Raw genomic sequence first — 25844 nt, forward strand, 5'->3', positions numbered from 1 at the left:
AAGTAGGAAGTAGCCATTCCTGCGTGTATGTATATAATTTGTATGTGGAGGTGGATGGCGCAGAATCCTAATTTTACCCCCAAACCCCCTTTTCACTAGCCAACAATGGGCTTTATATAATTAAACCTCAATAAAGAGTGAAAGGAACCTATGATTGATTTTGGCTCTGACTGCTTACAAGAACGGGAATGGACAAGAGATCTAAGAGCATTTTTAACGGGATAGCTTAGGAAGAGAGTGCTTAGAAAAAAATAGTTTAATAGTCGGTGGGCTCCACCCAAAAAGTAACAGCCGATGCTTGATGCTTCCAGATAAGCGTCGAATTATGTGGGTTGTTTGTACTGTTTGCGGGTCCGATTGATACGTGGCGGTCTGCGACTGGTGAGTTTTTTTAATTTTTTTTTAATCAGAGAAAAAAAATAAAAAAAATAAGCACCCCAAATGGGTTTTTAATCAGATGCTCTAAAACCATCATTATTGGTAAAACCGTTCATGGGTTTTTAGGCAAAAAAAAATTTTTGTCTGAAAAAAAAATTAAAAAAAAAATAAAAAACGAACCAATTGTAGACCACATATGTCGGTGGGGTCCGCGAACAGTACAAAAAACCCTCCACAATCATTTCTTAATTCATGCCTTTTAGGATCGGTTTTTACAAGAAAAGTGGAACCAACCATCTAAGAAATCCACCAAGGACTCCCGTTAATTATGCCCTAAGGATCGTCAACCAATTCTACTATTCAGTTATTTCGTGCCTGAGACATAAGTGATATAATGCTCTTATTTTCTTTGGAAACATGCGTGTAGTACGCCCAACAGAATGATCAACCAGTTTGTATCTAAGACACTAAATCTTTTAGTATTTTCGACAAATGAACGTTAATAGAATTTTAGTCTAAAGTTTCTTTTGATAAGCAATTAGTTCAAGGTTTTAGAATGGATCCATACTGCTGATACATGAAAGGTTTATCTCTAATGTGTCTGTATCGATGCCCATTAAAGAAAATTTATGACAAATACGCTAAAAAGTAATAATATTTTGGATTGAAATAAAGACTCAAATCGTTTTCACTCTAGGATTTTCTGCACAGCTAAAGCTCCGTTTCATGCCCGCTCCTTTCGGTATCCTTAATTACTAATTAGACTACTCTAAATCGATGACAAGTCCTTTGATGCTAATTTTCCAAGACTATTCAATATCGGATTGTAAAATTTAGAAAAGTTAAGTATTTGACTAGAATATCAAAATTGTATTATTTGACCTATAATAATCGCTTGACGTTGACGTTGGTTGACGTTGACGGTGAAGTAGACATTTTACATTACTCCCTCTGTTTCTTATTACTTGATGTTTTACTCAAATGCACAAATATTAAGAAAAACTACTTTTTATCAAAATCATCACTAAATTATAATATAAAATTAGTTTATTTAATTATAAATAAAAACTAAAAAAATCCAATTGGTTACACAGTTTTTAATAAAGTTAAAATTACATAGATTTGTGCAAACTTCATCTATTATGAAACAACAAAACTTCTCTAAAACATCAAGTATATTGAAACGGAGGGAGTATATCATATAGATATTCACATGATGAAAAACACAAATCAAGAAACTCCAGTTATGTCTTCTTCCACTTTCGTCTTCCTTTTCCTTTTATCCTTTCTCACTAGCTTCAGAGCCTGTGCTCAAAATCCTACTTACGTATACCGTATCTGTCCTAATACCACAACTTTCTCAAGAAACAGCACTTACTTGGCCAATCTCAGAACCCTTTTGTCTTCTCTCTCTTCTCCCAACGCTTCCTACGCCACCGGATTCCAGAACGCCACCGTCGGGCAACCTCCCGACAGAGTCACCGGACTTTACCTCTGCCGCGGAGATGTCACGCCGGAAGTTTGCCGTAGATGCGTCGCCTTTGCCGTCAACGAAACCTTTACTCAGTGTCCGAACGCGAGAGAGGTGACGCTCTATTACGAAGAGTGTATGCTCAGATACTCTAACGGGAATATACTCTCGACCCTGAACGCCAATGGAGAATTTAGCATGGAAAACACCCAGAGTATTACATCGAACCTAGTTCGGTTCACAGAATTGGTCTTGTCCACGATGAACCAAGCAGCCACCGTGGCATCCAACAGTTCTCGGAAGTTCGATACTGTAAATGCTTTCACTGATTTTCAGACTTTGCACGGACTGGTTCAGTGCACTCCTGATCTGACGAACCAAGACTGTTTGGACTGTCTAAGCCGGATCATCAATCAGTTGCCCACTGACAGAATCGGGGGAAGAGTTATGGTGCCGAGCTGTTTTTCGAGGTTCGAGCTTTACCTGTTTTACAATGAAGCCGCCGCCGATCGAACACCTCAACCTCAGCTCAATTCAGCTCCTCCTCCACCACCGCCAATTTCAATTCCTTCACCACGGCCGGGTCTGAACATTCTTTCTATTCCTTTAATTACATGTTTTAGCTGCAAGTTTTCTTTTATAAGACATTTTTTTTTTTTTATAAGACATTTAAAATTTGCTAAAACAACACTTCTTCCCATGTCAATACAGGAGAAAGCGGAAACTCCACTGTCATAGTCATCGCTGTTGTTGTTCCAACCACTGTTATTTTTCTGCTTCTCGTAGCTGTTTTAATTTTTCGGGCAAAGAGAAAAACGACAGCTTATGAAACTGAACCACTAGCTGGTAAAGGCTCCACTAGTCCAGCGATAAGCTATTTTCTCAGTTCTAATGAATATCCTTGTGTGTCCTTTTCCTTAATTAAGTTGTTTCTACAGATGGCGACGATATCGCAACTGCAGGCTCACTTCAGTTTGATTTTAAAGCAATCGAGGCAGCAACCGATAAGTTTTCCCAAGAAAACAAACTCGGCCAAGGTGGTTTTGGCCAAGTCTATAAGGTATTAATTAATCCATTGCTTACGTATTTCTCCATATATATTAATATGCTACGTTTATGTATAAAAACTATAAAATAATTTTAAACTTATAAACAGTGTTTTGAAACCCGACCCGGACCCGCGGTTGAACCGGTAAACCCAGTGACCCAGAAAAAATTTGGTTTGGGTTTTATGAAAAACCCAATATTTAAAAACCCGCAAAAACCCGTAAAAACCCGCAAAATCCCACTAAACCCCGGAACCCGATACCGGTTGAACCTCCGGTTGAACCAATAAATAACTTTTATTCCTTTTTTAGTTTTTAGATTATGTTTTATATTCTAAGTTTTCAATTAAAAAGTTAGGTGCTGACAAAAAAAAGGTTAAGTTTTCCCTTTTCAGTTTTATATTTGTAATTTTTAGATTTTGATGAAGATTTTTCACTATGCCACCTAAAAAAAATGAAGTGAACGATGATAGAGAAAGGGCCTGTTTGTTTCTCCATTTGAATGAGTCATTTGGATGAAGATGAGAGTTTTGTTTGTTTAGACACTAAAAGTGCAACTCATTTAGATGGATCATCTGGATGACTTTTGGAAATTTAGGCTTAATTTTAAAGTCCATTCAGCTGAACCAATTTGGATCATTTGAATGGAGATGGTTCATTCAAAATGGTATAATGTCTATTATGCCCCTAATGTAATTCACAGATTACAAACCTAAACATAATATCATTTTTGTCACATACGAAAACTGACAAAACTACAAAAACACGTTTTTCCACGAAAACCTAAAAACTATTTTTTCACGCCAAAACCCCAAAAACGCAATTTCCCGCCAAAATTGCAAAAACACGTTTTCCCGTCAAAACTGCAAAAAACGTATTTTTCCACCAAAACAAAAAACGAGTTTTCCCGTTAAAACCGAAAAATCTCGTTTTCCCACCAAAACCGAAAAATCTCGTTTTCCGGCCAAAACTGCAAAAACGCGTTTTTCCGCCAAAAACGTGTTTCCCCGCCAAAACCGCAAAAACGCGTTTTCCTCCCAAAAACGTATTTTCCCGCCAAAACCGCAAAAACGTGTTTCCCCGCCAAAACCGCAAAAACGTGTTTTTCCGCTAAAACCGCAAAAACGTGTTTTCCCGCTAAAACCGCAAAAACGTGTTTCCCTGCCAAAACCGCAAAAACGTGTTTTTCCGCCAAAACCGTAAAAATGTGTTTTTCTGCTAAAACGGCAAAAACGCGTTTTCCCGCCAAAACCGCAAAAAACGCGTTTTCCCGCTAAAACCGCAAAAACGCGTTTCCCGCCAAAACCGCAAAAATATATTTTTCCGCCAAAACCGCAAAACGCGTTTTCCCACCAATAACGAAAGATCTCGTTTTCTCGCCAAAACCGAAAAATTTTGTTTTCCCGCGAAAACCGCAAAAACGTGTTTCCCTTCAAAACCGCAAAAAAACACGTTTTCCCACCAAAAACGTCCTTTTCCGCCAAAACCGCAAAAAACGTGTTTTCTCGCCAAACAAAAAAATCTCGTTTTCCCGCCAGAACCGAAAAATTTTGTTTTTCCGCCATAACCGAAAAATGTGCTTTCTCGCTAAAACCAAAATCTTTTTTTTTCCGCCCAAACCGGAAAAAGGAACGTTAATTTTGAAATAATTCTAATGTAAATATATTAAACTCAATAATTAAATGTAATATAGTTAAAATTAATATCAAACATATGATTAAACCAATACAATGGTATTTTGGTGATTTGTTTACTAAACTCATTTGAATGGAAATGAAAATAAAAAAACAAACATAAAATCCATTTAGATGATTCATCTAGATGAGCCATGTGGATGAACAAACAAACAATCACAAAAATCTGAATGGATCATTTGAATAGATCATACAAATGAATCATTTGGATGGAGATGACAAATGGTGAAACAAACAGCCCCAAAACCAAAATTAGTTGATGTGATTTGGTGTTATATATTTAAATATTTGTGAGTTTTATATTTTGATTTTTTTAGATGTCATAACTCTTACTTTGTTACAGAAAATTTTAAATAGTCTAAACTATTTTTTTATATTTTACATGTCAAATGAAAATAAAAATATAAAAACTAAAGTTAAGTATTTGTTAAATACTTTTTAAACATAGTATATACATATCGATCGAAACTATTATTTTATGTTTTAAAAAACATTAAGAAAATATAAAACTTTTGTTTTTATATATTTATTTTCATAACTAATATATTATTATATAATAAAATTAATTCATGTATTAACCCGCGGTTCACCCGCGGTCGATCCAGTGACCCAGCGACCCGGTAAGTCATCCGGTTCAGTGTCCGGGTCGGGTTTAAAAACATTGCTTATAAACAAACAAACATAAAATGTAAATTAATTATAATTTAGTTATTTTATAAATATGTATATCCATTCATAAACACGAAAAAATCACTTAGTTATAGTGTTATTAAAACATGAGTTCTTTACACGGTCTTTAGGAAAAGCTTCCAACCTCACTTATATTTTCAACGAATACATCTTCCAATTTTTTTTTTTTAATGTCATTCCTCTCCGTACAAATTAGGGCAATTGTCAATAATAGCACCTTTTGAAGTTTTCCTCCCCAAACTAGCACTCAGGATCAGAAGTCACAAAAATAGGTTTCATTAAAGGGGTAATTTACCTTTATACCCTTTGTTATAAGAATAGAAAAAAAAAACATTTCATTTCATTCGATCGCGAATCGTGTCGTCTCCTCTCGGGAATCTTCAAACCCTCACCGGCACTGTCGTCTCCGACTCGGGAATCGTCGTCTCCGGCTCGGGAATCATCTTCTCCGACTCGGGAATCGTCGTCTCCGGCTCGGGAATCATCTTCTCCGACTCGGGAATCGAAGTCTCCGGCTCGGGAATCATCTTCTCCGGCTCGCTAATCGTCTTCTCCGGCTCGCTAATCATCTTCTCCGGCTCGATAATCATCTTCTCCGGCTATCTAATCATCAGCGTCACACTCTCTACTCTCAAAATCGGTAACTTTTTAAAATTAGGGTTTTTGAATTAAAATTTGGGAAGCTTGCGTTTTGATTTTGATTTGTGTGTTACTCGTTCTTATTAACAAGCGAAGCAAATGAAGACTTTTGTGTTGTTTTGTATTTGTGTTATTTCAGGAAAGCCTTCCAGAAAAGTTTGAAATTTTTTTTTTCCTTGTTTACGCAGGATAGAAACAAGATGGGAGATTCAGTACCTCTAAAACTAGCACTGCCAGAGCTGAAGTATCCTATTGGTTCACAGCCAAAAGAAAAGTCAGCAATCAACCAATACTCTGGTTCAGATTATATCTCTATTGTCAAAAGCATCCTAAAACCAGATGAGATGATAAGAGTCCGAGGATCATTTCTGGGACCTGTAATGAAGCTCAGTGAGAGAGGATTGAAGTTATCAGCAAAGATAGTCTACGCCATTCTCACTAGAAGCATCGTTTCTGTCAAGGAGAATGAAGCCTGGTTCCATTTCGGTGCGCAGCCAATGAGGTTCTCTATAAGAGAATTTCATATGATGACAGGCTTGAAATGTAGTGGTGCATTAGAAGGACCACGAAGGGAAACCGAGAGATTTAATTGGGAATTGCTAAAGGGGCGTAGTCATAAGTTAAGTGACGTGGTGGACCAGCTCAGAAACACAAGAGAAGATGCTTCTGAGGAGAGAATATGCCTCGCAATGCTCATCCTGGTAGAGAGCATATTATTGCGGAAGAGCAAAGGAGGGAGTTTTCCTTTGGAATATGCGAAAAATGCACAGGATATGACATATCCATGGGGAAAAGAGGCTTACATTGTGCTCCTGAAGTCAATTCAAAACGCTGTCGCGAATCATTTGGAGAATAAATCCAAATTTGAGTTGCAAGGTTATCCTCTAGTATTCCTTCTTTGGATACTAGAGTCGATTCCTTTGCTAAGGAATAAGTTCAGTAAGTGTGTACCAACAGTTGAGGTTCCTGGGCCGACTTACTTGTGTGAAAAATACACTGAGATAGAGAATCCATCACTTGATAGGGTTTTACAGGTTGAAGCTGATACAAAGGTAAGCTTTTCCAAGTATATGTTTCTCAGTTTATTTGGCTTCTTCTTTTTAATATGTTTCTCATTGGTCTTTTTTTGAAATATTCTCAGCTGAAGGTCCATTGCATACTACCTTCTATTCCTCATGATCCAGAAGATGATATCTCCATTGAAGACAAATATAGTGACGAGTTGGAAACAGTGAAAGATGTAACAAAGAAAGGGTACAAGATTACAGCCGATGACTGGGAAAATAGGTGTGTAGACACATTTGACACATTGGATGCTCTTATTCAAATGATGGCAAATAAGGAGACTGGCCAAGCTTCTACTCCGATTGATGAGGATTCAGTAAATGAAAAAGTGAACAGGATCATCACGGTAATGGAGGAGAATCTGAAGAGCATGAAGGATCGAATGTCATTACTGGAAGAAGAAAACATACATCTTAGAGCTCGTGTGTCAGAGTTGGAAGGAAACAGCAATGTTTTTCCCACTAACGTGACACAAAAGGTAAATTCTCAAAACATCTTCTTTTACATTTGCATTTTCAAGTATTTTTTGGAAGATCTTGTACATATTCTTGAATGCCTTCCTAATATTTGACAAACAGCGATCCAGTGGGACACCTTTATCTCCAATGTCTCACACGCAACCATCCAGTGGGACACCTTTATCTCCAATGTCTCACACGCAACCATCGAGTGAGACACCTTTATCTCCAATGTCTCAACAGCCTAATTTGACACATGAGGTATGTAACCAATAAATATTGTTGAGTTTTGAAGTAATATTTGGAAAGCTTTTGTACTTCTTGAATGCATTCCTGATTTTTGCAGGAGACAATGATTGAATCAGCTGCATCTCCAAAGTCTCAACAAAATGAGGTATATGCTCAAAAATTTTTAAGAAAATATTTGGAAATTCTTGTACAAAATCCTGAATGCCTTCCTGATTTTTGCAGGATTACACGCAATCATCGAGTGAGACGCCTTTATCTCCAATGTCTCAACAGCCTAATTTGACAAATGAGGTATGTAACCAATAAAATATTGTTGAGTTTTGAAGTAATATTTGGAAGCTTTTGTACATATTCTAGAATGCATTCTTGATTTTTGCAGGACACAATGAATGAATCAGATGATGAAACTCCTGCCCTTGATACTCAAGTATTCTCTCCTAATCTGACAAAAGAGGTATATGCTCAATGATATTGTTTTCACAGTTGGAGTTTACAAATTAGTTTTGGGTGATTTTTTTTTACATATAAAGGCTTTTCTGATTTTTGACAGAAAGAAACAGAAACGTCTACCGGTGAGAGGCCATCCAATCCTAATCAAGATGGAAAACCAGATGATGAGGTAATATTTATTCTAGAAATTATAGTTGAATGTATTCATGATGGCCATTCCTGATATTTTTTTGCAGATTGTGAGAGAGAAATTAACAAGTGAGTCACCTGCTAGTCAGAGTCAAGTTTTGCAGAAAGAAACAGTAGAAATGAATGAGACACCTTCTTCTCCAATAGCTCCAAAGAGTATTGAAACTCCCGTTTATACTCCAAGTCAGACTCAGCAGGTACATGGTCAAAAAAAATCTTGGATTTTTAAGTTAATGTTTGGAAGCTTTAGAACGTACTCTGGATTGACTTCGTGATAATTTTTACAGATTGAGAGAGAGCCATCGGATGACACGCCTGCCCTTGATACTCAAGTTTTTACTCCTAATCTGACAAAAGAGGTATATGCTCAATGACAGTTGGAGTTTACAATTAGTTTTGGGTGATTTACATATATAGACCTTTCTAATTTTTGGCAGAGGGAAACACAAACCTCTACTGATGAAACGCCACCCAAAACTAATCAAGGAGAAGGAAAACCAGATGATGAGGTAATATTTACTCTAGAAATTATAATTGAATGTATTCATGATGGCCTTTCCTGATATTTTTTGCAGATTGTGATTGAGTCACCTGCTGCTCAGACTCAAGTTTTGCAAAAAGAAACACTGGAAATGAATGAGACACCTTCTTCTCCAATATCTCCAAAGAGTATTGAGGCTCAAGTTTTTACTCCAATTCAGAAACAGCAGGTAAATGTTCAAAAAATCTTGGAGATTTCAAGTAATGTTTGAAAGCTTTTGTACGTGTTTTTGATCCCCTACCTGACTTTTTTTTGTTTTTTTTGCAGACGGTAACAGAGGAAACGTATGAGGCTACACAGCCATTGACTGAGATCATTTCAGCAAACAATAAAAAGGTAAGCATAGAAATGTCTTTCATAAGTACAACTTGAATTTTAAATTGTAGAAACTTCTTCATAACTACCTCTTTTATTTTACTGTTATTACAGGAGGATACACATGCTGTGCATTACAGACCTTCCTCTCCATTGTCTTCACTAATTGCACTAGTTATTGAAGAAAATAAGAATGCTTTGGTAAGAAGAAATATTTAAAATGTTTAGGTAATATTTTTCTATTCAACTAACTCTTACCATTTACTTTTGTCTTATAGAGTGAGACAGAAACTGCGACCCAATATTTTTCTACAAGTGAAGGAGAGCATTCACAATCAAGCAGAAAGAATCAAGCGGAAGAATATCTCAAGGATACTACAGAACCTACTACTGAGCTAGTTTCCACAGATGTTTCGAAGACACAGCCTCTTACTCCGCAAACACAGCACCTTCAGACAAGTGAGGGAGATCAATCCGATGAGACACCATCAGAGCAGAATCAAGCAGAAGAAAATCTCAAGGATACTACAGAACCTACTACTGAGCTAGTTTCCACATATGTTTCGAAGATGCCGCCTATTACTCAGCAAACAGAGCATCTTCAGACAAGTGCTATAGATTTTTCAGAAAAAAACGAGGTATGCATCGAGTATATTTGATCTTTAATTATTATTCTAACAATTTAAAACCGCTGATGTTACTGAATCTTCATTTTTAATAGGTTGAAGTAAGCAGGCTTCTAGCTCACTTTCAAATAGGCGCAGAGGTTGAAATTTTGTCTACTGATGACGAAATATGGTATCCAGGAAAGGTTGTTGATCTTAAACTGTGTGAAGGACTAGAGGAGCTGACAGTTGAGTACACGACACTCTTCACAGACCAACATAGACTTCAGAAACTTCAGGATACTATCACGGCTGACAAAATACGTCCTGCAACACCAACTAGTGACCAAAAATCCTTTGAGATGATGGATAAGGTAGAAGCCTTCTACAACAATGGCTGGAGCAGCGGACAAATTAGCATGGTACTTGGTGATAACACATACTCGGTGTGTCTCTATACTTCTATGGAAACTATTCTATTCAAACATTCAGATTTGCGAATTCATAGAGAATGGAAAGATGGAGTCTGGAAGATGGCAGATAAGGTAAATCATAACTAGAATTATACTTCACGTGAATTGTTTGATATACATACATTTTAGTTTCAGGAATGGTTTCCAGAAATTCCGATTGCAACAAATTTGATAATATTTTGCTTGGTGTCTATTGTTTGATTAAAGGTGAAGCCTGATAAGAAAAGGAAAGCTGCTGCCTCATCACAAAATTCAGGAATGGATAATGTTTTCCTAAGAAGGAGCGAGAGGGTGCCTAAACGATCTAGAGACACAAAAACTCCATTCAAGTCTGACAGAAATCCGGCTTTAACTGTAATACCTGAGATTATACCTGCAGTTGATCCGTTTTCAACTCCTGCGGAACATAAGCTTTCAAGGCTTCAAAATTGGATGACATTAAAGCCCGGCATGCATGAAACGTAAGCATGTTTCTGTCCTTGTCTATATATTCTTATATTTATGTATAAGAGGTTTGGTAATTCCTTTGAATCTTTAATCGACTGCAGGTCCCTATCAATCAATGATAATAAGATAAGGAAATCTTTCTTTCAAAGCATGGAAAATGCAAAAAAGGACCTTAAGAAAGAGGTAATTTGTTTACATATGTTCTTGCCTTGAGCTTTTTTTTTAAAAAAAAATTCAGGAAGGATTTGTTTAGTTTCAGGAAATTATATAGTAACAAATTAGATAATGTTTGCCTTTTTTTTTGCAGCACATTGATGGAGCCTTTGCAATGCTAAATTGCAGAAGAAATGAGAATGCTGCTTGGTTCCACAACTACAAGATTCCAAAGGCGTGCTTCCTACCTATGGAGTTCTTGCATTGCTTGCTCTCTGATGATTTGGCTTACAAGAAAGAAAAGGTCAAAGGTAAAAAGATTTTCAACGATTTATTTAAAGATACTGTGAGAGGGAAGGTATATCCAGAGAAGACATGGGGAGAAGATGTTGATGTTGTGTATGGGATTACTCTTGGAAAAAAAAGCAATGTCTGGATTGGGATGGAAATTCATTTGAAGAAGAAAAGAATCACAGTATATGATTGTTTTCAAAAGGAAAGCAACAGCATTGATATTCCTCAAGTGAAAAAGTTGGCAGGTATGTATAAACAATCTGTATTTGATGTATTCATCTGTTTCTTGGTTTGAAATATTCAACTGATTCTATCTTGATATTGATTTTTAAATATGACAGTGTTGATTTCTAATCTGCTGGTGGAATCTTCTGGTGATGAGGTAGATAAGGTGAAGATGATTCCATTTGAGATTGAGCAGGCACAAGGTTTACCCAAGACAAAACATCCTTTCAACTGTGGGATATTTCTTGTCAAGATTCTGGAGTGCCAGTCATTGAAGATAGGAGACATGACAAAGATTAATGATGACAATGCATTGGAGCTAAGGAGAACCTTGTCTTGTGAGATCTTCAACCAATTTGTGGATGAGAGCTTTGGGAAATGAGAATGATGCATGAAAACATTTTTTGTTTTAGTTAAGACTCGGTTTTAGTTATGACTGTTTATTTTGTTATGTTGTTGGCGTCTGGTTACATAAGAAAGATTGGAAGGATATCAAGTATTTTATTTGGGTATCATATATCTTGGAAGGTTAAAATATTGTTTCTGGATGGGTTTCCAGAAAAAAAGTTAAGTGTTTCAAATGTAAAAAAGAATGAAATGAGATTATATACTAAGGATTGGACATGTATATGGTAAGCTTAAAATTGTGATGTTTACAGACAACAAAAATTTAGAACCACAAAGGATCGAACCCAGAGGGAGAGAGTCTGCGTATTTGGATAGTGTGGGAGTTTAGCCACTAGGCCAAGAAGAATCATCTGTTATGGATTACATTTAATTTTATTTAACTCCAAACTGTAACACAAAAAAGAATTAAAATAGATTTTGAATCCACCACATATCGAACCCGGGGATAGAGAGACTTTTGAGTTATAAAAAGCCTTGGTTTAACCGCTGGTCTGAGGAGAATCATCTGTTAAAGAATATTACATAAGCATACTTAACCCAATTAATATAGGATAGGTTTCCAAAACAATACATTTCGATTGAAAAAAAACAAAACTCTTGCCGTCTCAACACTCTCGCCGTTTCAAACTTCTCGAATCTCACTCGTCTCCGCCTCTCGAATCTCTCTCTCATCTCCATATCTCTCGATCTCCGACGAAAACCCATCTCCAGAACTCTCTCTCTCTCGATCTTTTACGCGAGCTCTCTCTATTCTCCGAGAAAAACCATTTCTAGAGCTCTATCTCTTGAAGGTATGTTGCAGATTCAACCTTATGTGTGTTTTCTTTCTGAGAGATTGGTCTCCTGGTTTTTGCTTGTGTATAGACTTGCTCGTTTTAACCTAATATGATTCGTAGAATTCTAGTTCATGTGAAAGCATGTGTATAGACTTCGGGAAGGATTTGTATTTTTTCAGGAAACCCTTCCTGAAAATTGGATTTTAATTAATTTAGACAAATAAAATTTTTCTTGTTTACGCAGGATAGAAACAAGATGGGAGATCCATTACCATTAAGACTAGCACTGCCTGAGCTGAGGTATCCGATTGGATCAGAGCCAGAGAAGACGATATCGATAAACCAACACTCGATAGTTGCTTATATCAAAACTGTTAAGGAAATTCTAGGAAATGATGAGTTCAACAGAATAAGAGGGACGTTTTTGGGACCGGTGATCAAGCTTGGAGAGAGGTCTTTGAAATTATCAGCTAAGATAGTGCACGCAGTTCTCACCAAAAGCATCAAGACAGTGAAGAGACACGAAGCATGGTTCCATTTTGGTGCTCAGCCAATGAGGTTCTCTATAAGAGAATTCCACATGGTGACTGGTTTGAAATGTAGTGGTGAAGCAAGAGAACCACGAGAGGGAACCGAGAAATTTAAGTGGGACTTCCTAAAAGGGCGTACTCATACAGTAAAGGACGTGGAGAAGCAGCTCAGAAACACAAGAGAAGATGCTTCTGATGAGAGATTCTGCCTTGCAATGCTCCTCCTGATTGAGAGCATACTACTACAGAAGAGCCTTCTCGACGGTGGCACAACTTTTACTTTGGATTATGTGAAAATAGCGCAGGATATGGATGTCTTGATGACATACCCATGGGGGAGAACAGCTTATAATTTGCTGTTAAAATCACTTCAGAGAGCTGTCGACAAAAGCCTCGACAAAAACAATTATGATTTGCAAGGGTTCCCTATGGCATTTCTTATATGGATACTTGAGTCAGTACCTTTGCTACAGTATGCATTCAGTCAAGTTGTTCCTATTCTGAGCGTTCAACCGTCTACCCCAATATTTTTGTGTGAGAAGTACCTTCAAATAGCTTCTCCACAGCTGATAGATGTTCTCCTAATTGAAATCAAAGATCATGTAAGTTTTTACATTATTTTTTTCTTGTTTCTGTTTTGCCTTATGATTCTCCATTTAAAAGCTAATTATTTTTATGGTTTCAGCTTAAGGTCACATGCATCCTACCTCCTATTTCTAATGATCCAGAAGATGATGTTTGCATGGAGACGAAGCTAATAAAGATCTGGATGACATGGCCGATTTATCCAAGAGAGGTTATAAGTTTAAAATTAGAGATTGGCGAAACATGTCAGTAGACCTATACGGTGCTAATGAAGAAATAAGAAGAGCATCTTTACTGTTTGGGAATGGAGGGATGAGTCAAGCTTCTACTTCGTATCAGGAGGAGTCTTTGGAATCAAAGATCAACAGAATCAGCGAGATGGTGGGAGATAATTTAAGGATCATGAACGATCGTTTGTGTTTGATTGAAAAAGACAGGAAACAGATTAAAGAACGTGTGACAAACCTAGAGAAACTACAAAGAGTTACTTCATATGAAACTCCAAACAATGAGGTAACTTTTTTTTCGGAAATTAAAATTAATGTTTATCTAGTTCTTGATTCAGTTTTGAGTTGTCAAGTAATTTTGGAAGATGTTATACATATTTAGGCTTGCCTTCCTAATTTTTGTTGTACTTGCACAGACTGACACAACTCCATTTCATGAGACGGCTTCCAGACAAGGTGAAGCCAATGCAGATCAAGCAGATGAACAACTTAACAATGAGGCAAGTATAATTTTGAAAACTGTTGGTATTTATAAAATTATGAATTTGGTACGTGTTCATAATCCCATTCCTGACATCAGGATACACGAGAGCCTATGAATGAGATCACGAAAGAGACACCTGGTTCTCCAATAGCTCAACAGAATATTGAGACTCCAGTCCTTACTCCAATTCAGACGCAGCAGGTACCTTCTTTAAAAAATTGGACTTTTCAAGTAATTTTTGGAAGCCCTTGTACGTGTTCATTCAACCATTCCTGAATTCAGGAGACTCACGAGCTTATGAATGAGATCATTTCACCAAACATTTCCGACACACAGCCAAATACCCGAGCTCGCAGAAATCTTTTAACAGAGCAAAATAAGGTATTACTTTCATTAAAACCTTTAATAAATACTCAGCAACTATCAAAATGACTGGATATCCTTGAATCTAAACCATCACAGGATGTAGAAAGCAGAGTTCAAAATCCCTTTGAGATCGGAGCAAATGTGGAGATTTCATCACAAGATGACAATACTTGTCATAAATGGTATCCAGGAAATGTGTTGGCAACATATTTGGTTGATGGGGTTGAGATGGTGAAAGTTGAGTACTTCGTCCCGTCTCTGGACGAAAAGAAGAGGAAAAGGAGTGTTGAGACACGTGTATCAATTGACAGAATACGTCCTCAACCACCACCTGAGAGATCTGGAGCGAAGAAAAGTTATGAGCTAATGCAGGACGTGGAGGCGTTCGACAATGGTGCCTGGTGCGCTGGAAAAGTTAAAGTCATTTTGTTTGATGGCTCGTGTTTTGTCTCTTTGAACAATTCTAAAGAACAAATTTACTTCCACCATTCTGAGATGCGAAAACCAAGAAAATGGGTAGATGGTGTTTGGGAGATGACAAAAAAGGTAAAACAAATGCCTTGGATCACTTGAATTGAAAAATAATGTCATTTGTTTAATATCTCGGTATTGATTTTCAGATGGAAGAAGAGCAGACGCAGAGTGTGAATCCAAGTGAAGGAGATGGTGATAAAAAGGTATGAAATATTTATACATCATACTAGGAATTAAGATATAAATGTATCTGAATTTTTGTCATTCAAAAAGGGGAAGGCGAAGGCTGTCGCTTGTAAGAAAAATGAAGCAGCTGGTCCATCAGAAGATGGTGTTGGGAAAATGGCAAAAGAGGTAATAAAAATGAATAAGATCCACTTGAATTGAAGTTCAGGTCAATAGTTTGATATATCGGTTTTGTTTCACAGATAGAAGTAAAGCAGGGTAAGAGTGTGAAACCAAGTCAAGACGATCATGCAAAAAAGGTATAAAAAATATTTTTACTTCATATTAGGAAGGCATTCAAGTATAAAGATAAAAACGATCCTGAATTTTTGTCTTTATTTTTAATTAAAGGGGAAGCCACATGTTGGTAAGAAGAAGAAAGCAAATGCTCAGCCAGTAGATTTGCTTCCTTTTCTACAGCGAGAAGAGAAGAGGCCAATACGACCTAGAAACCCTCCTATACCTGTAACACCTGAGGTAATCCTTCCAATTGATCCATTTGTGACACCTGAATTTCCTCGGTTTTCAAGGCTTACACACTGGATGGATCTACGGGGCATATATCGTGTGTAAGCAACTTTTTGTCCTCGCATAAATATTCCTAATTTATTTTGTAAAAGTTTCGATTGATACTAGTTAATTTTATCAACTACAGACCGTTTTATATCAATGGAAAAGAAATTGAAAAAGAGTTCTTTCAAAAAATGGACGATGCAGAAAACAATCTCAACAAAGAGGTAATCAACACTCTGTTCTGTCTTCTATTTGATTGTGTGATATGTTTAGGAAGAGGTTGAGTTGAGCTATGCTAGATGTCCATGTTATAGCAGTTCTATATGAAGTTTCTAACTATATTGTTACATTGGCAGCACATAAATGTTGCATTTGAAATGCTAAATTGTAAGAGGGTTGAGCAAGGTGCTTGGTTCCGCAACAACAATCTTCCACCAGCATGCTTTGTACCAGTCAAATTCTTAGAAGAGGTTGGGTACGCTTATGAATCTGTCAGGAAGCCACATAAGAAAAAAAAAAGTTATTGGAGGGCTGTGTAGGCGAACTTGTGAAAGGTTTAATACATCCAAAGAAGGTATGGCTGGAAGATGTTGATGTTATATATGGTGTCATTGAAGATAAGTTGAGCTGTCACTATATTGGGGTGGAGATACAATTGATGGACAACACAATCACACTCTTCCATTGTGGTCTTCCAAAAGCAAATATCAAACGTGCTCTTAATCAAATCCAAGAACTGGCAGGTAAAAATATTAGCTAATTTAGAAAATAAAAGTTTGTCACTTGCTGCTTGTGATTGTGATGCATTTTTACATATTCATTTTGTTGTCTGTTGGTGATTGATTTATTGTATAATTTTGGGTATTTATGACAGTGTTGATTAGTGCCATAAAGATGGAACTTCTTGGTGAAGAGGTTAATTTCGAAGATATCAGTCCATTTGAAGTTAAGTTTGCAGAAGGGCTTCCAAAGACAAAATTTCCATACAACTGTGGTATTTTTGTTGTGAAGATGCTGGAATGCAGGTCACTGGGATTGAAGAGCATGGCTAATATAAATGATGAAACTGCGATGGACTTACGAAGCAAGCTATGTTGTGAGATCTTCGACCAGTTTATGGATAAAGATTTCCAGGAAGGTCAAAGGAAGTGAAAATGTCATATTTGTTCTGTTTTCTACACTGTTTTTCTACTTTGATATTAATTATCCCTAACGTTTAAGTTTAAGTTTGTAATGAATTATCCCTAACGTTTTTTTCATTTAGATTGTTATTGAAAAATTTTTAGGATGTATTGATGAATTGTCAAATGCTTATGGTACTTTTAGGATGGGTTTCCAGAAAAAGAGTGAGAAAGCAAAATGCACCAAAGCCTAGCATATTCCTTTAAAGTTTACAAAAAAAATGAAAAAGAAAGTGATCCGATGTTGATTGAACTCGTGAACTCTCGAAAGATGAATCAAAGTGTGCAGCCGCTGTGCCAAGGGTGTTATACTTGCCAAAAGATATAATAAAACGATAATAACTTGTAACTTTTGAATATTTAATTAAAAACAGAAAAAAGTGAAAATATACACAACGGGAATCGAACACGGCTTATTGTGTGATAAGGGTACACTAAGAGTAGAAGGGCTTGCCACTAGGCTATGGTGGATATTCGATATCAGAGTAAATGTGAACTTATTTATTCACAGACGATAGATTTATATGATCTGGATATCATTTTAAGTATTCAGGATAGCTTTCCAAAAACAAATTCCTTTAAAGTTTACAAAAAAAAAATGAAAAAGAATGTGATCTGATGTTGATTGAACTCGTGAACTCTCGATAGATTAATCCAAGTGTGCAGCCGTTGTACCAAGGGTCTTATACTTGCCAAAAGCTACAATAAAACGAAAATAACGTTTGAATATTTAATTAAAAACAAAAAAAAATGTGAGTATACACAACGGGGATCGAACACGACTTATTGTGTGATAAGGGTACACTAAGAGTAGAAGGGCTTGCCACTAGGCTACGTTGGATATTCGATAACAGAGTAAATGTGAACTCATTTATTCACAGACGATAGATTTATATAATCTGGATATCATTTTATGTATTCAGGATGGCTTTCCAAAAACAAATAAGCAAATCAGATAACCAAGTTATAAGAACACTAGGCCAAACCATTACAAAATAGTGAAAAACATTGAACAAGTTTTTTATTTAGGTTGTTAATTGAAGAAACAACACAAGAGAAACAAAAGTGCTTATTCATTTAAAATAAAAACTGAAAATCAAACATAATGTGGTCCTTAAAAACATAAAAAGAGAAGACGATAACATGAAATTACTCATGATGGAGCCAACTTTCGCCAAGTTTATCCCAATCAGGGACTTTGACCTTCACATCAGCAAGCATTCCTTCCGCTTCCGAGTGCTCTTCTTTGAGTTTCTCCAACTCAGCAGTTAAATCAAATTTTCCATCAGCTTTGATAATATCTTCAAGCAACTCGATTTGGACAGCAATTGAATTTGCTTTGCTGGATGCAAGATTCCAATCATTCTCAGATAGCCTGTATTCGTTGGACAAACGAAGAAGAGCCCTGTAATGTTCCACAGTTTCCTTCTTCCCCTTCTTGAAACCTTCGGCGGCATCACATCCGTAAACCTCCTCTATGGGACGCTTCATCATCTTCTTTGAACTTCCTTCCATTGAAACTTTGTCCTGCAACAAAATCGAAACTAAGATGTTACGATAAAATAGAAATAGAAAAAAGTTCATGAATTGAATGGAAAATGAGAAAAATCGAAAACTAACTTGTATTGCAAAAGGATATATCAAGCGAAATGAAGTGAGTGAATAAAAGGTCTGATATCGTCCCTTATATTTATAGAACAAAAAGGAACTCTTCGATTATTGAAGTCAGTTAAAATAAACTCTTGATTATTGTGGAACTCTTCGATTATTGAAGTCAGTTACTGAAATAACCAATCATATAACACCCAATCTTGACGAAAAGAAACTCTTCGGTTACTGAGTTACATGATGTCGTTTGGAAGAGACTCTTCGATTCCTGAGATATATGTTTGAACAAAAAAAAAAAAATCACCCATTACTCGTAGGAGAGTCGAACCCGGGTCGATCAAATGTTTCGGTATCATAGGTTTCGTGGTTTAGCCGCTAGGCTGAGGAGAATCATCTGTTAGTTGCTTCCACATAATTGAATTTACCCATACAATTTATAGTATAATACATTGGAAAGATCTTTGATAGTTCAGGATGGGCTTCCGATTGCGACAAATGTGATTCCTGAGATATATGTTTGAACAAAAAAAAAAAAATCACCCATTACTCGTAGGAGAGTCGAACCCGGGTCGATCAAATGTTTCGGTATCATAGGTTTCGTGGTTTAGCCGCTAGGCTGAGGAGAATCATCTGTTAGTTGCTTCCACATAATTGAATTTACCCATACAATTTATAGTATAATACATTGGAAAGATCTTTGATAGTTCAGGATGGGCTTCCGATTGCGACAAATGTGATTCCTGAGATATATGTTTGAACAAAAAAAAAAAAATCACCCATTACTCGTAGGAGAGTCGAACCCGGGTCGATCAAATGTTTCGGTATCATAGGTTTCGTGGTTTAGCCGCTAGGCTGAGGAGAATCATCTGTTAGTTGCTTCCACATAATTGAATTTACCCATACAATTTATAGTATAATACATTGTATATTACAAAAGTTGGATGTTACAAAAGTTGGATGGGATTCCAGAATAGTTGAATATTACTGTGTTTTTTTCTAGCAAAGAAGTTTAAACTAAAAATTGAAATGAGATCAAAAGATAATGTTGTATATTACAAAAGTTGTAAGAAATCATACTTATTCAGGATAGGGTTCCAAAAGAAAAAATGTATATGGTCTTGTGCATATCATGTAACCATCAAATAGCCAAACATCCAAATAATAATCGATAAAAATGTAAAAATGTAGAACTTCATCCTATAGGCCTCTGGCATGTGATCTTGTTGTGCCCTCCTGTGCCACATCTGCTGCACTTGTGGGACTGAGATTTAGATCCAGGAACCCCAAACTCGCCAACGGATCTCTTTCTCTTTGTAGGAGGGCGTCCACTTTTCTTTTTGGTAGCTGGAGGTGGGCAAGACAGTTCATCAATATTCTCTGGATAGGTGGACGTTGACAACTCTCCACCAGGATGTATGCTTTCAGCATAAGCTTTAGCCCACGTTTCTGTCAAGTGAGAAGCATCAACAAAACGGTTTTCATCTCTCTTGATATGCTTAGCAGCAGCGATGGCATGGATGCAGGGGATCTTGTCAATGTCGAAAACATTACATGTGCAATGCCGCTTCTCCAAGTCAACAACAAACTTCATTGTTTCATTCTTCACCTCAAACTCGCTTCGATCAACTTGATACACATTCAACAACATTGCGGCCCCTAACCTAGATACCAATTTCTGAACAACTTTTGGAGTAACCAGGTGCTTATGTTTCGCAGCCGCTTCGCGTCGCTCAAAAAACCAAGTGGTCATCGTCAATCTGATAGTTTCAAGGAGAGAGATAATGGGCAACTCACGAGGCATCTTCAACATAGAATTGAGAGACTCTGCAATGTTGGTAGTCATGATATTATACCTGTTCGCAGGCGCATAGCTTCGTGCCCACTTCCTAAAATCAGACTCTTCCAGATACTTAGCCAATTCAGGACATTTATCCTTTATGTCCTTGAAGATTAACCAGAACTCGTGACACGTATAGGCATCAGCAGCGCTTTCCACCAGAGGTAGCAACCCAGTCTTCGCATATGTAGGAGTGATGTTGCGGAGCAGATGGATCCTGCAAATTCCATGGTGAGATAAGGGATATACATCCTCCAACGCTGAAGAAATGGAGTTAGCCCTGTCTGATACAAAAACAAGATCCGAAGCGTCCGGGATCTTCTGGCTCAAACCTCTAAAGAACCATTTCCAAGAGGCGCCGTTTTCTGCGTCAACCACTGCAAAGGCGAGAGGATATAGATGATAATTCCCATCTTGAGCACAAGCTGCCAATAAAGTCCCATTGAATTTTCCCTTCAGAAATGTACCATCTACTGCAATAACTCTCCTCATCAATGAAAATCCCCTTATCGATGGACCAAAAGCCACAAATGCATACTTGAACTTTCCTGCAGCATCAACATGTTGATAAGTCAAGGAACCAGGGTTTGTTTCTGTGATTTTATACAACCACCTAGACAAATTGTAATAGCTGTCTTCAGGAGTCCCTCTAACCAAAATCTGAGCTTCTTCTCTCACTCTCCAAGCTTGTTTGTAATTGATGTGAACACCATGCAGCATCCTGACCTGTTCAATGATCTGTTTCGGTTTGAGACCTTCCTTTTTTCTCCATAATTGCTGGAAATCAAAGAACCCAACAACTTTGCAGATGCTTGTCTGTGGTTGGCTTTCCTGTGTGTTGTATCGCATGTATGCTCATGAACATACTTTTTAACAACGAAAAAATCTGAAACAGGTAGCTTGATAGCACGCATCCTCCACGTGCAATTTTCATCAACACAACTCAAAAGCACTCTTGACTTGTTAGAAGAGACAGTCTTGTACTCAAACTTCCACTCTAAAGCCCATTTCTTCATCCTCAACATCAACTCTCTCTTTGTCTTAAAATAGCTATTCACCTTAATATCGCCAGCTACTCTCGTGTTTGGTGAAAGTCCAATATGGACAGGGCTAAAATCCGGAAGAGCATTCAGAGGAACTGTAGAAACACCTTCATATAGAAAACTCTGCAAAAGTCAAGTAGTTCTGTAAGGCATAATACTTGATTATGAAGCATATCATGCAAACACAAACAGAAAAAGGGAATTAGGGACAATGTACCTGTTTTTCACTCTGCACAGTAGGAAGAATCACTGGATTGGCATTCAATGGAACAGTAGAAGCAAATGTATCAGAAGCTTGAATGTTACAGCTAGCTGAATCAGTACTAAAATCCGGAAGAGCATTCAGAGGAACTGTAGAAACACCTTCATATAGAAGACTCTGCAAAAGTCAAGTAGTTCTGTAAGGCATAGTACTTGATTATGAAGCATATCATGCAAACACAAACAGAAAAAAGGAATTAAGGACAATGTACCTGTTTTTCACTCTGCACAGTAGAAAGAATCGCTGGATTGGCATTCAATGGAACAGTAGAAGCAAATGTATCAGAAGCTTGAGTGTTACAGCTAACTGGATCAGTACTAACCTGCATAAGTCAAGTAGTTCTGTAAGGCATAATACTTGGTTATGAAGCATATCCTGAAAAGTCTAAGAAAAAATCATACAAACCTTAACACACAAACGACAGGTTCCATCAAATGCTCTAGTCTTGGAAATGAAAGTTCTGAGCTGACGAGTATTACCTATCGAGAGTGGGGGGAAACTTTCAATAATACATTTCATATCCAATGAAAAACCATAACTCAAACTGATTTCTTCCTCTTTAACACTAAAATCTTCAGAGACAATCTTCATCAAATCTTCATACAGTAGATCTTCTTCTATGGAAATGATTGATGCATTCCTCTTCAAATCAACAAGAAACTCCCACTGGAGAGATTCTTTTGAGATCCATTGTCCACAGATGCACAAAACTTCCATTGTTCTACAAAATCAACTTCAAATCATCAACAAATGAATAATATATAACAAAACCTAGATAATGTATAACAAAATGAAATGATTCAAACCTTAATCAAATCAGACACACGAGAGAGAGAATGAGATGAATAGACGTAGAAACGACAGATCAATTGAGAAACGACGACGACGATAAATAAACGGAGAGACGACGACGACGGATCAACGGAGAGGCGAAGACGACGACGGAGAGACGACGACGACGACGACGACGGAGAGACGACGACGACAAGGACGGGGAGACGACGACGGAGAGACGACGACGACGACGACGGAGAGACGAGAAGAAGAAGCGATGAAACGAGGACGGCGACAAATTGATTTCAAATTTGTTTTTTAAATTAGTTAAAGAAGGGGGCATAAGGGTAAATTGCCCCTTTAATGAAACCTATTTTTGTGAATTCTGATCCTGAGTGCTAGTTTGGGGAGGAAAACTTCATTTAGTGTTCTTTGTGTCATTTTCTCTACAAATTATCATCAAATGTGAATAAAAAAAGTTAGAAAACGATATGTTTTGACGAAAGGAAACGTTACATGTTTTTACTAATAAAAATTTTCAACTAAAATGAATCTTAAAATAAACTTCTCAATTATCTTTTTAATGGATAAACTACTCAACTTTAAAATTTGTTAATTTAGTCTCCTTCTGTCTACAATATTTTATTACTTCGACAAAACAAAACCAACAAATCGATAAATTCCCAAATCTAAACTAGGATTATTCGTTCGTTGATAAAACCAACCAAGCTCAAGTAAGTCGAATCTAGCAAAGTGGACGATCGATGAGGGTGTGGAAGGAAAGGTGGACTGCATCTCCTAATTGAAGTAAATATAGACGATATCATGGAAGGAAAGATGGACTTGAGTTCTACACAATTATCTTTGGTCTTCTTTATGTCAGTGTGCTCTCGAAAGGCCCCAAACGCAGCATGGTTGAATTCAAGTTCAGTCTCCACATCCTGATGCTGCATCAGGATGTTCATTAAAAATACTGTGTAACGAATTCTAACATTTACGGAGTTGCATTAGAGCATTTTATTTTCATGATGAGTAATTTGACACCCAGTTCTACTAATTTAAAAACAATGTACTCTTGTAGGGAACATTTCCTAGTGGAGTACAAGTTGCGGTGAAGAGGCTATCAAATACATCGGGACAAGGTAAAAGAGAGTTCGAAAACGAAGTTGTTGTTGTGGCAAAGCTGCAGCACCGAAATTTGGTAAGGCTGCTTGGGTTTTGTTTGGAAGGAGAAGAAAAGATACTCATCTATGAGTTTGTGCCCAACAAAAGCCTGGACTACTTCCTTTTTGGTCAGATGAGTTCAATACTAGCCTAAAATATTTTTCAAATTACATTCCGTTCTTTGTTTTGACTATTTTAAGAGCAGACTCTACGATGCAAAACCAGCTAGACTGGGCAAAAAGATACAAGATCGTTGGAGGAATTGCTAGAGGAATTCTATATCTTCATCAAGATTCACGCCTCACAATCATACATCGTGACCTTAAAGCAGGTAACATCCTTTTAGATGTCGATATGAACCCAAAAGTTGCCGATTTTGGAATGGCGAGAATTTTTGGAATTGACCAAACCCAAGCCAATACTAGAAGAGTAGTCGGAACCTAGTAAGTTTTAGCCTTGCCATTATTGCTTCTGTAGGCTGCTATATGTTTACGTTTAACTCAACATTCAAGTATTGTGGCAGTGGTTACATGTCTCCAGAGTATGCAATGTATGGACATTTTTCCATGAAATCAGATGTCTACAGTTTTGGGGTCTTAATTCTTGAGATTATCAGCGGCAAGAAGAACAGTAGTCTCTATGAAATGGATGGTAGTGCTGGTAACTTGGTTACATACGTGAGTCTACAACTTAATATTTTTGAAACTTTTGCCGCCTTATTCAACAGTGACCAAAATTTTAATTATTAATATGTTTTACAGAGTTGGAGACTATGGAGCAACGGATTGCCGTTAAAGCTCGTGGATCCGTCCTTTCAAGATGACTATCAAACAAACGAAATTACCAGATGCATTCATATCGCTTTACTGTGCGTTCAAGAAGAAGCTGAAGATCGTCCAACTATGTCAGCAGTAGTCCAGATGCTCACTACCAGTTCGATTGCTCTTGCCGAACCTCGACCACCTGGATTCTTCTTCCGAAGCAGGGACGAAAAAGTAGAGAAAGTAGGTCCATCTACGCATACGTCTGCTCTATGTTCAGTCGATGATGCTTCCATTACTAGCGTAGCTCCCCGTTGAAGACAAAAGACGACATCAATGTAGAAGTTATGATATATGATTCAAGGATAATAAAGTATTACGCATCTACAATGAACAAACAATCGTCTAAGCTAAGCTGGTTCCATTTTGAATTTACATTCTGTACCCGGCAAGTAAGAAAATGATACTTTGTTGTAAAGTTTGGTTTCCTTCAACCAGGCATATTGTTTGTCCGTTCTAAGCATAACTTACATGCTTGTGTGGGATGCTGTAAGATGATGCTATTATTAGTACAGTTCAGATGTTATATCCATTCTATTGAAGATTCTGATTTGTAGATAACTGGATTTTCTTGAACGCACAATAACCCAATATGGACGCATCTAATGATTTCGTACTTGTCATAGTTATCTCCAATGGCCGGATCTACGAGTTCCTAAAACTTGTTTTTCTCTAATATATGCCAATAAACGAAAAATATATGACTAAAATAGGCTAAACAAATAATAATATTTTAGATTGAAATGAAGATTCAAATCGTTTTCTCTCTAGGATTTAACACAGGTAAAGCTCCTTTTTTGCCGTCTCCTTTCAATTTGATTAATTACTAATAATTAACTAATCTAAACCTATGAAAAGTCTACGCCCACGAAATAGTAATCAAAGCTAAATTTGTAAGAATATTCAGTATCGGATTGTAAAATTTAGAAAAGTTAGGTATTTGACTAGTATATCAGAATGGTATTATTTGAGTTGTAACATTCGGTTGATTAACTTGTTGACATTGACGTTGACATGCATAAAATTGTATCAACTTACAGAGATTATTATATGCGGATCAGAACTCAGAAGCCATAAACGTCTGTTTATCTTTGGTTCGTCTCTGAGTTCTCTCTTCCTTTTGTCGCATTTCTAACAAGCTAGAGTTCTCCTACTCAGCAACAAGAAGCGTTTTACATTTACAA

General features: G+C 37.0%; 4 protein-coding genes and 1 long non-coding RNA gene across 6 annotated transcripts; 3 read left to right on the top strand and 2 right to left on the bottom strand.

Annotated features, from left to right (window-relative positions):
* The first annotated feature begins 73 nt into the window (after positions 1-73).
* LOC117125641 (putative cysteine-rich receptor-like protein kinase 20) lies at positions 74-24972 on the top strand. Of its 2 annotated transcripts, XM_009138583.3 has the most exons (7): positions 1544-2432; positions 2561-2695; positions 2788-2909; positions 23757-23967; positions 24045-24282; positions 24363-24516; positions 24601-24972. In XM_009138583.3, exons 1-7 carry the CDS (start codon positions 1592-1594, stop codon positions 24916-24918), a joined length of 2019 nt encoding a protein of 672 aa, XP_009136831.1. In that variant the 5' UTR covers positions 1544-1591; the 3' UTR covers positions 24919-24972. The 2 variants fall into 2 exon arrangements, with proteins under 2 accessions (XP_033143677.1, XP_009136831.1); XM_033287786.1 differs by lacking the exons at positions 23757-23967; positions 24045-24282; positions 24363-24516; positions 24601-24972 and adding exons at positions 6107-6970; positions 7060-7461; positions 7562-9368 and having other exon boundaries at positions 74-2432.
* On the bottom strand, positions 6992-7850 carry LOC117133016. The gene is made up of 2 exons (XR_004456831.1): positions 7620-7850; positions 6992-7577 (listed from the first exon to the last, which is right to left on the bottom strand). It is a non-coding gene; the product is annotated as an uncharacterized LOC117133016 (long non-coding RNA).
* LOC117132776 lies at positions 7769-11919 on the top strand. Its single transcript, XM_033287777.1, has 16 exons — positions 7769-7835; positions 7913-7981; positions 8070-8144; positions 8241-8309; positions 8377-8526; positions 8617-8688; positions 8767-8838; positions 8905-9039; positions 9138-9206; positions 9300-9386; positions 9464-9823; positions 9907-10335; positions 10471-10724; positions 10812-10893; positions 11018-11402; positions 11499-11919. Exons 1-16 carry the CDS (start codon positions 7794-7796, stop codon positions 11762-11764), a joined length of 2616 nt encoding a protein of 871 aa, XP_033143668.1. The 5' UTR covers positions 7769-7793; the 3' UTR covers positions 11765-11919.
* On the top strand, positions 13847-18266 carry LOC117132840. The gene is made up of 9 exons (XM_033288155.1): positions 13847-14194; positions 14325-14408; positions 14489-14593; positions 14675-14773; positions 14855-15304; positions 15379-15435; positions 15506-15586; positions 15661-15717; positions 15809-18266. Exons 1-9 carry the CDS (start codon positions 13871-13873, stop codon positions 16028-16030), a joined length of 1479 nt encoding a protein of 492 aa, XP_033144046.1. The 5' UTR covers positions 13847-13870; the 3' UTR covers positions 16031-18266.
* Positions 19558-23123, bottom strand: LOC117132882. Its single transcript, XM_033288340.1, has 4 exons — positions 22307-23123; positions 22113-22223; positions 21857-22018; positions 19558-21762 (listed from the first exon to the last, which is right to left on the bottom strand). Exons 1-4 carry the CDS (start codon positions 22616-22618, stop codon positions 21271-21273), a joined length of 1077 nt encoding a protein of 358 aa, XP_033144231.1. The 5' UTR covers positions 22619-23123; the 3' UTR covers positions 19558-21270.
* Positions 24973-25844: the final 872 nt, after the last annotated feature.

Source organism: Brassica rapa, chromosome A01, assembly GCF_000309985.2.
Source record: "Brassica rapa cultivar Chiifu-401-42 chromosome A01, CAAS_Brap_v3.01, whole genome shotgun sequence".
Taxonomy (NCBI): Eukaryota; Viridiplantae; Streptophyta; class Magnoliopsida; order Brassicales; family Brassicaceae; genus Brassica; species Brassica rapa.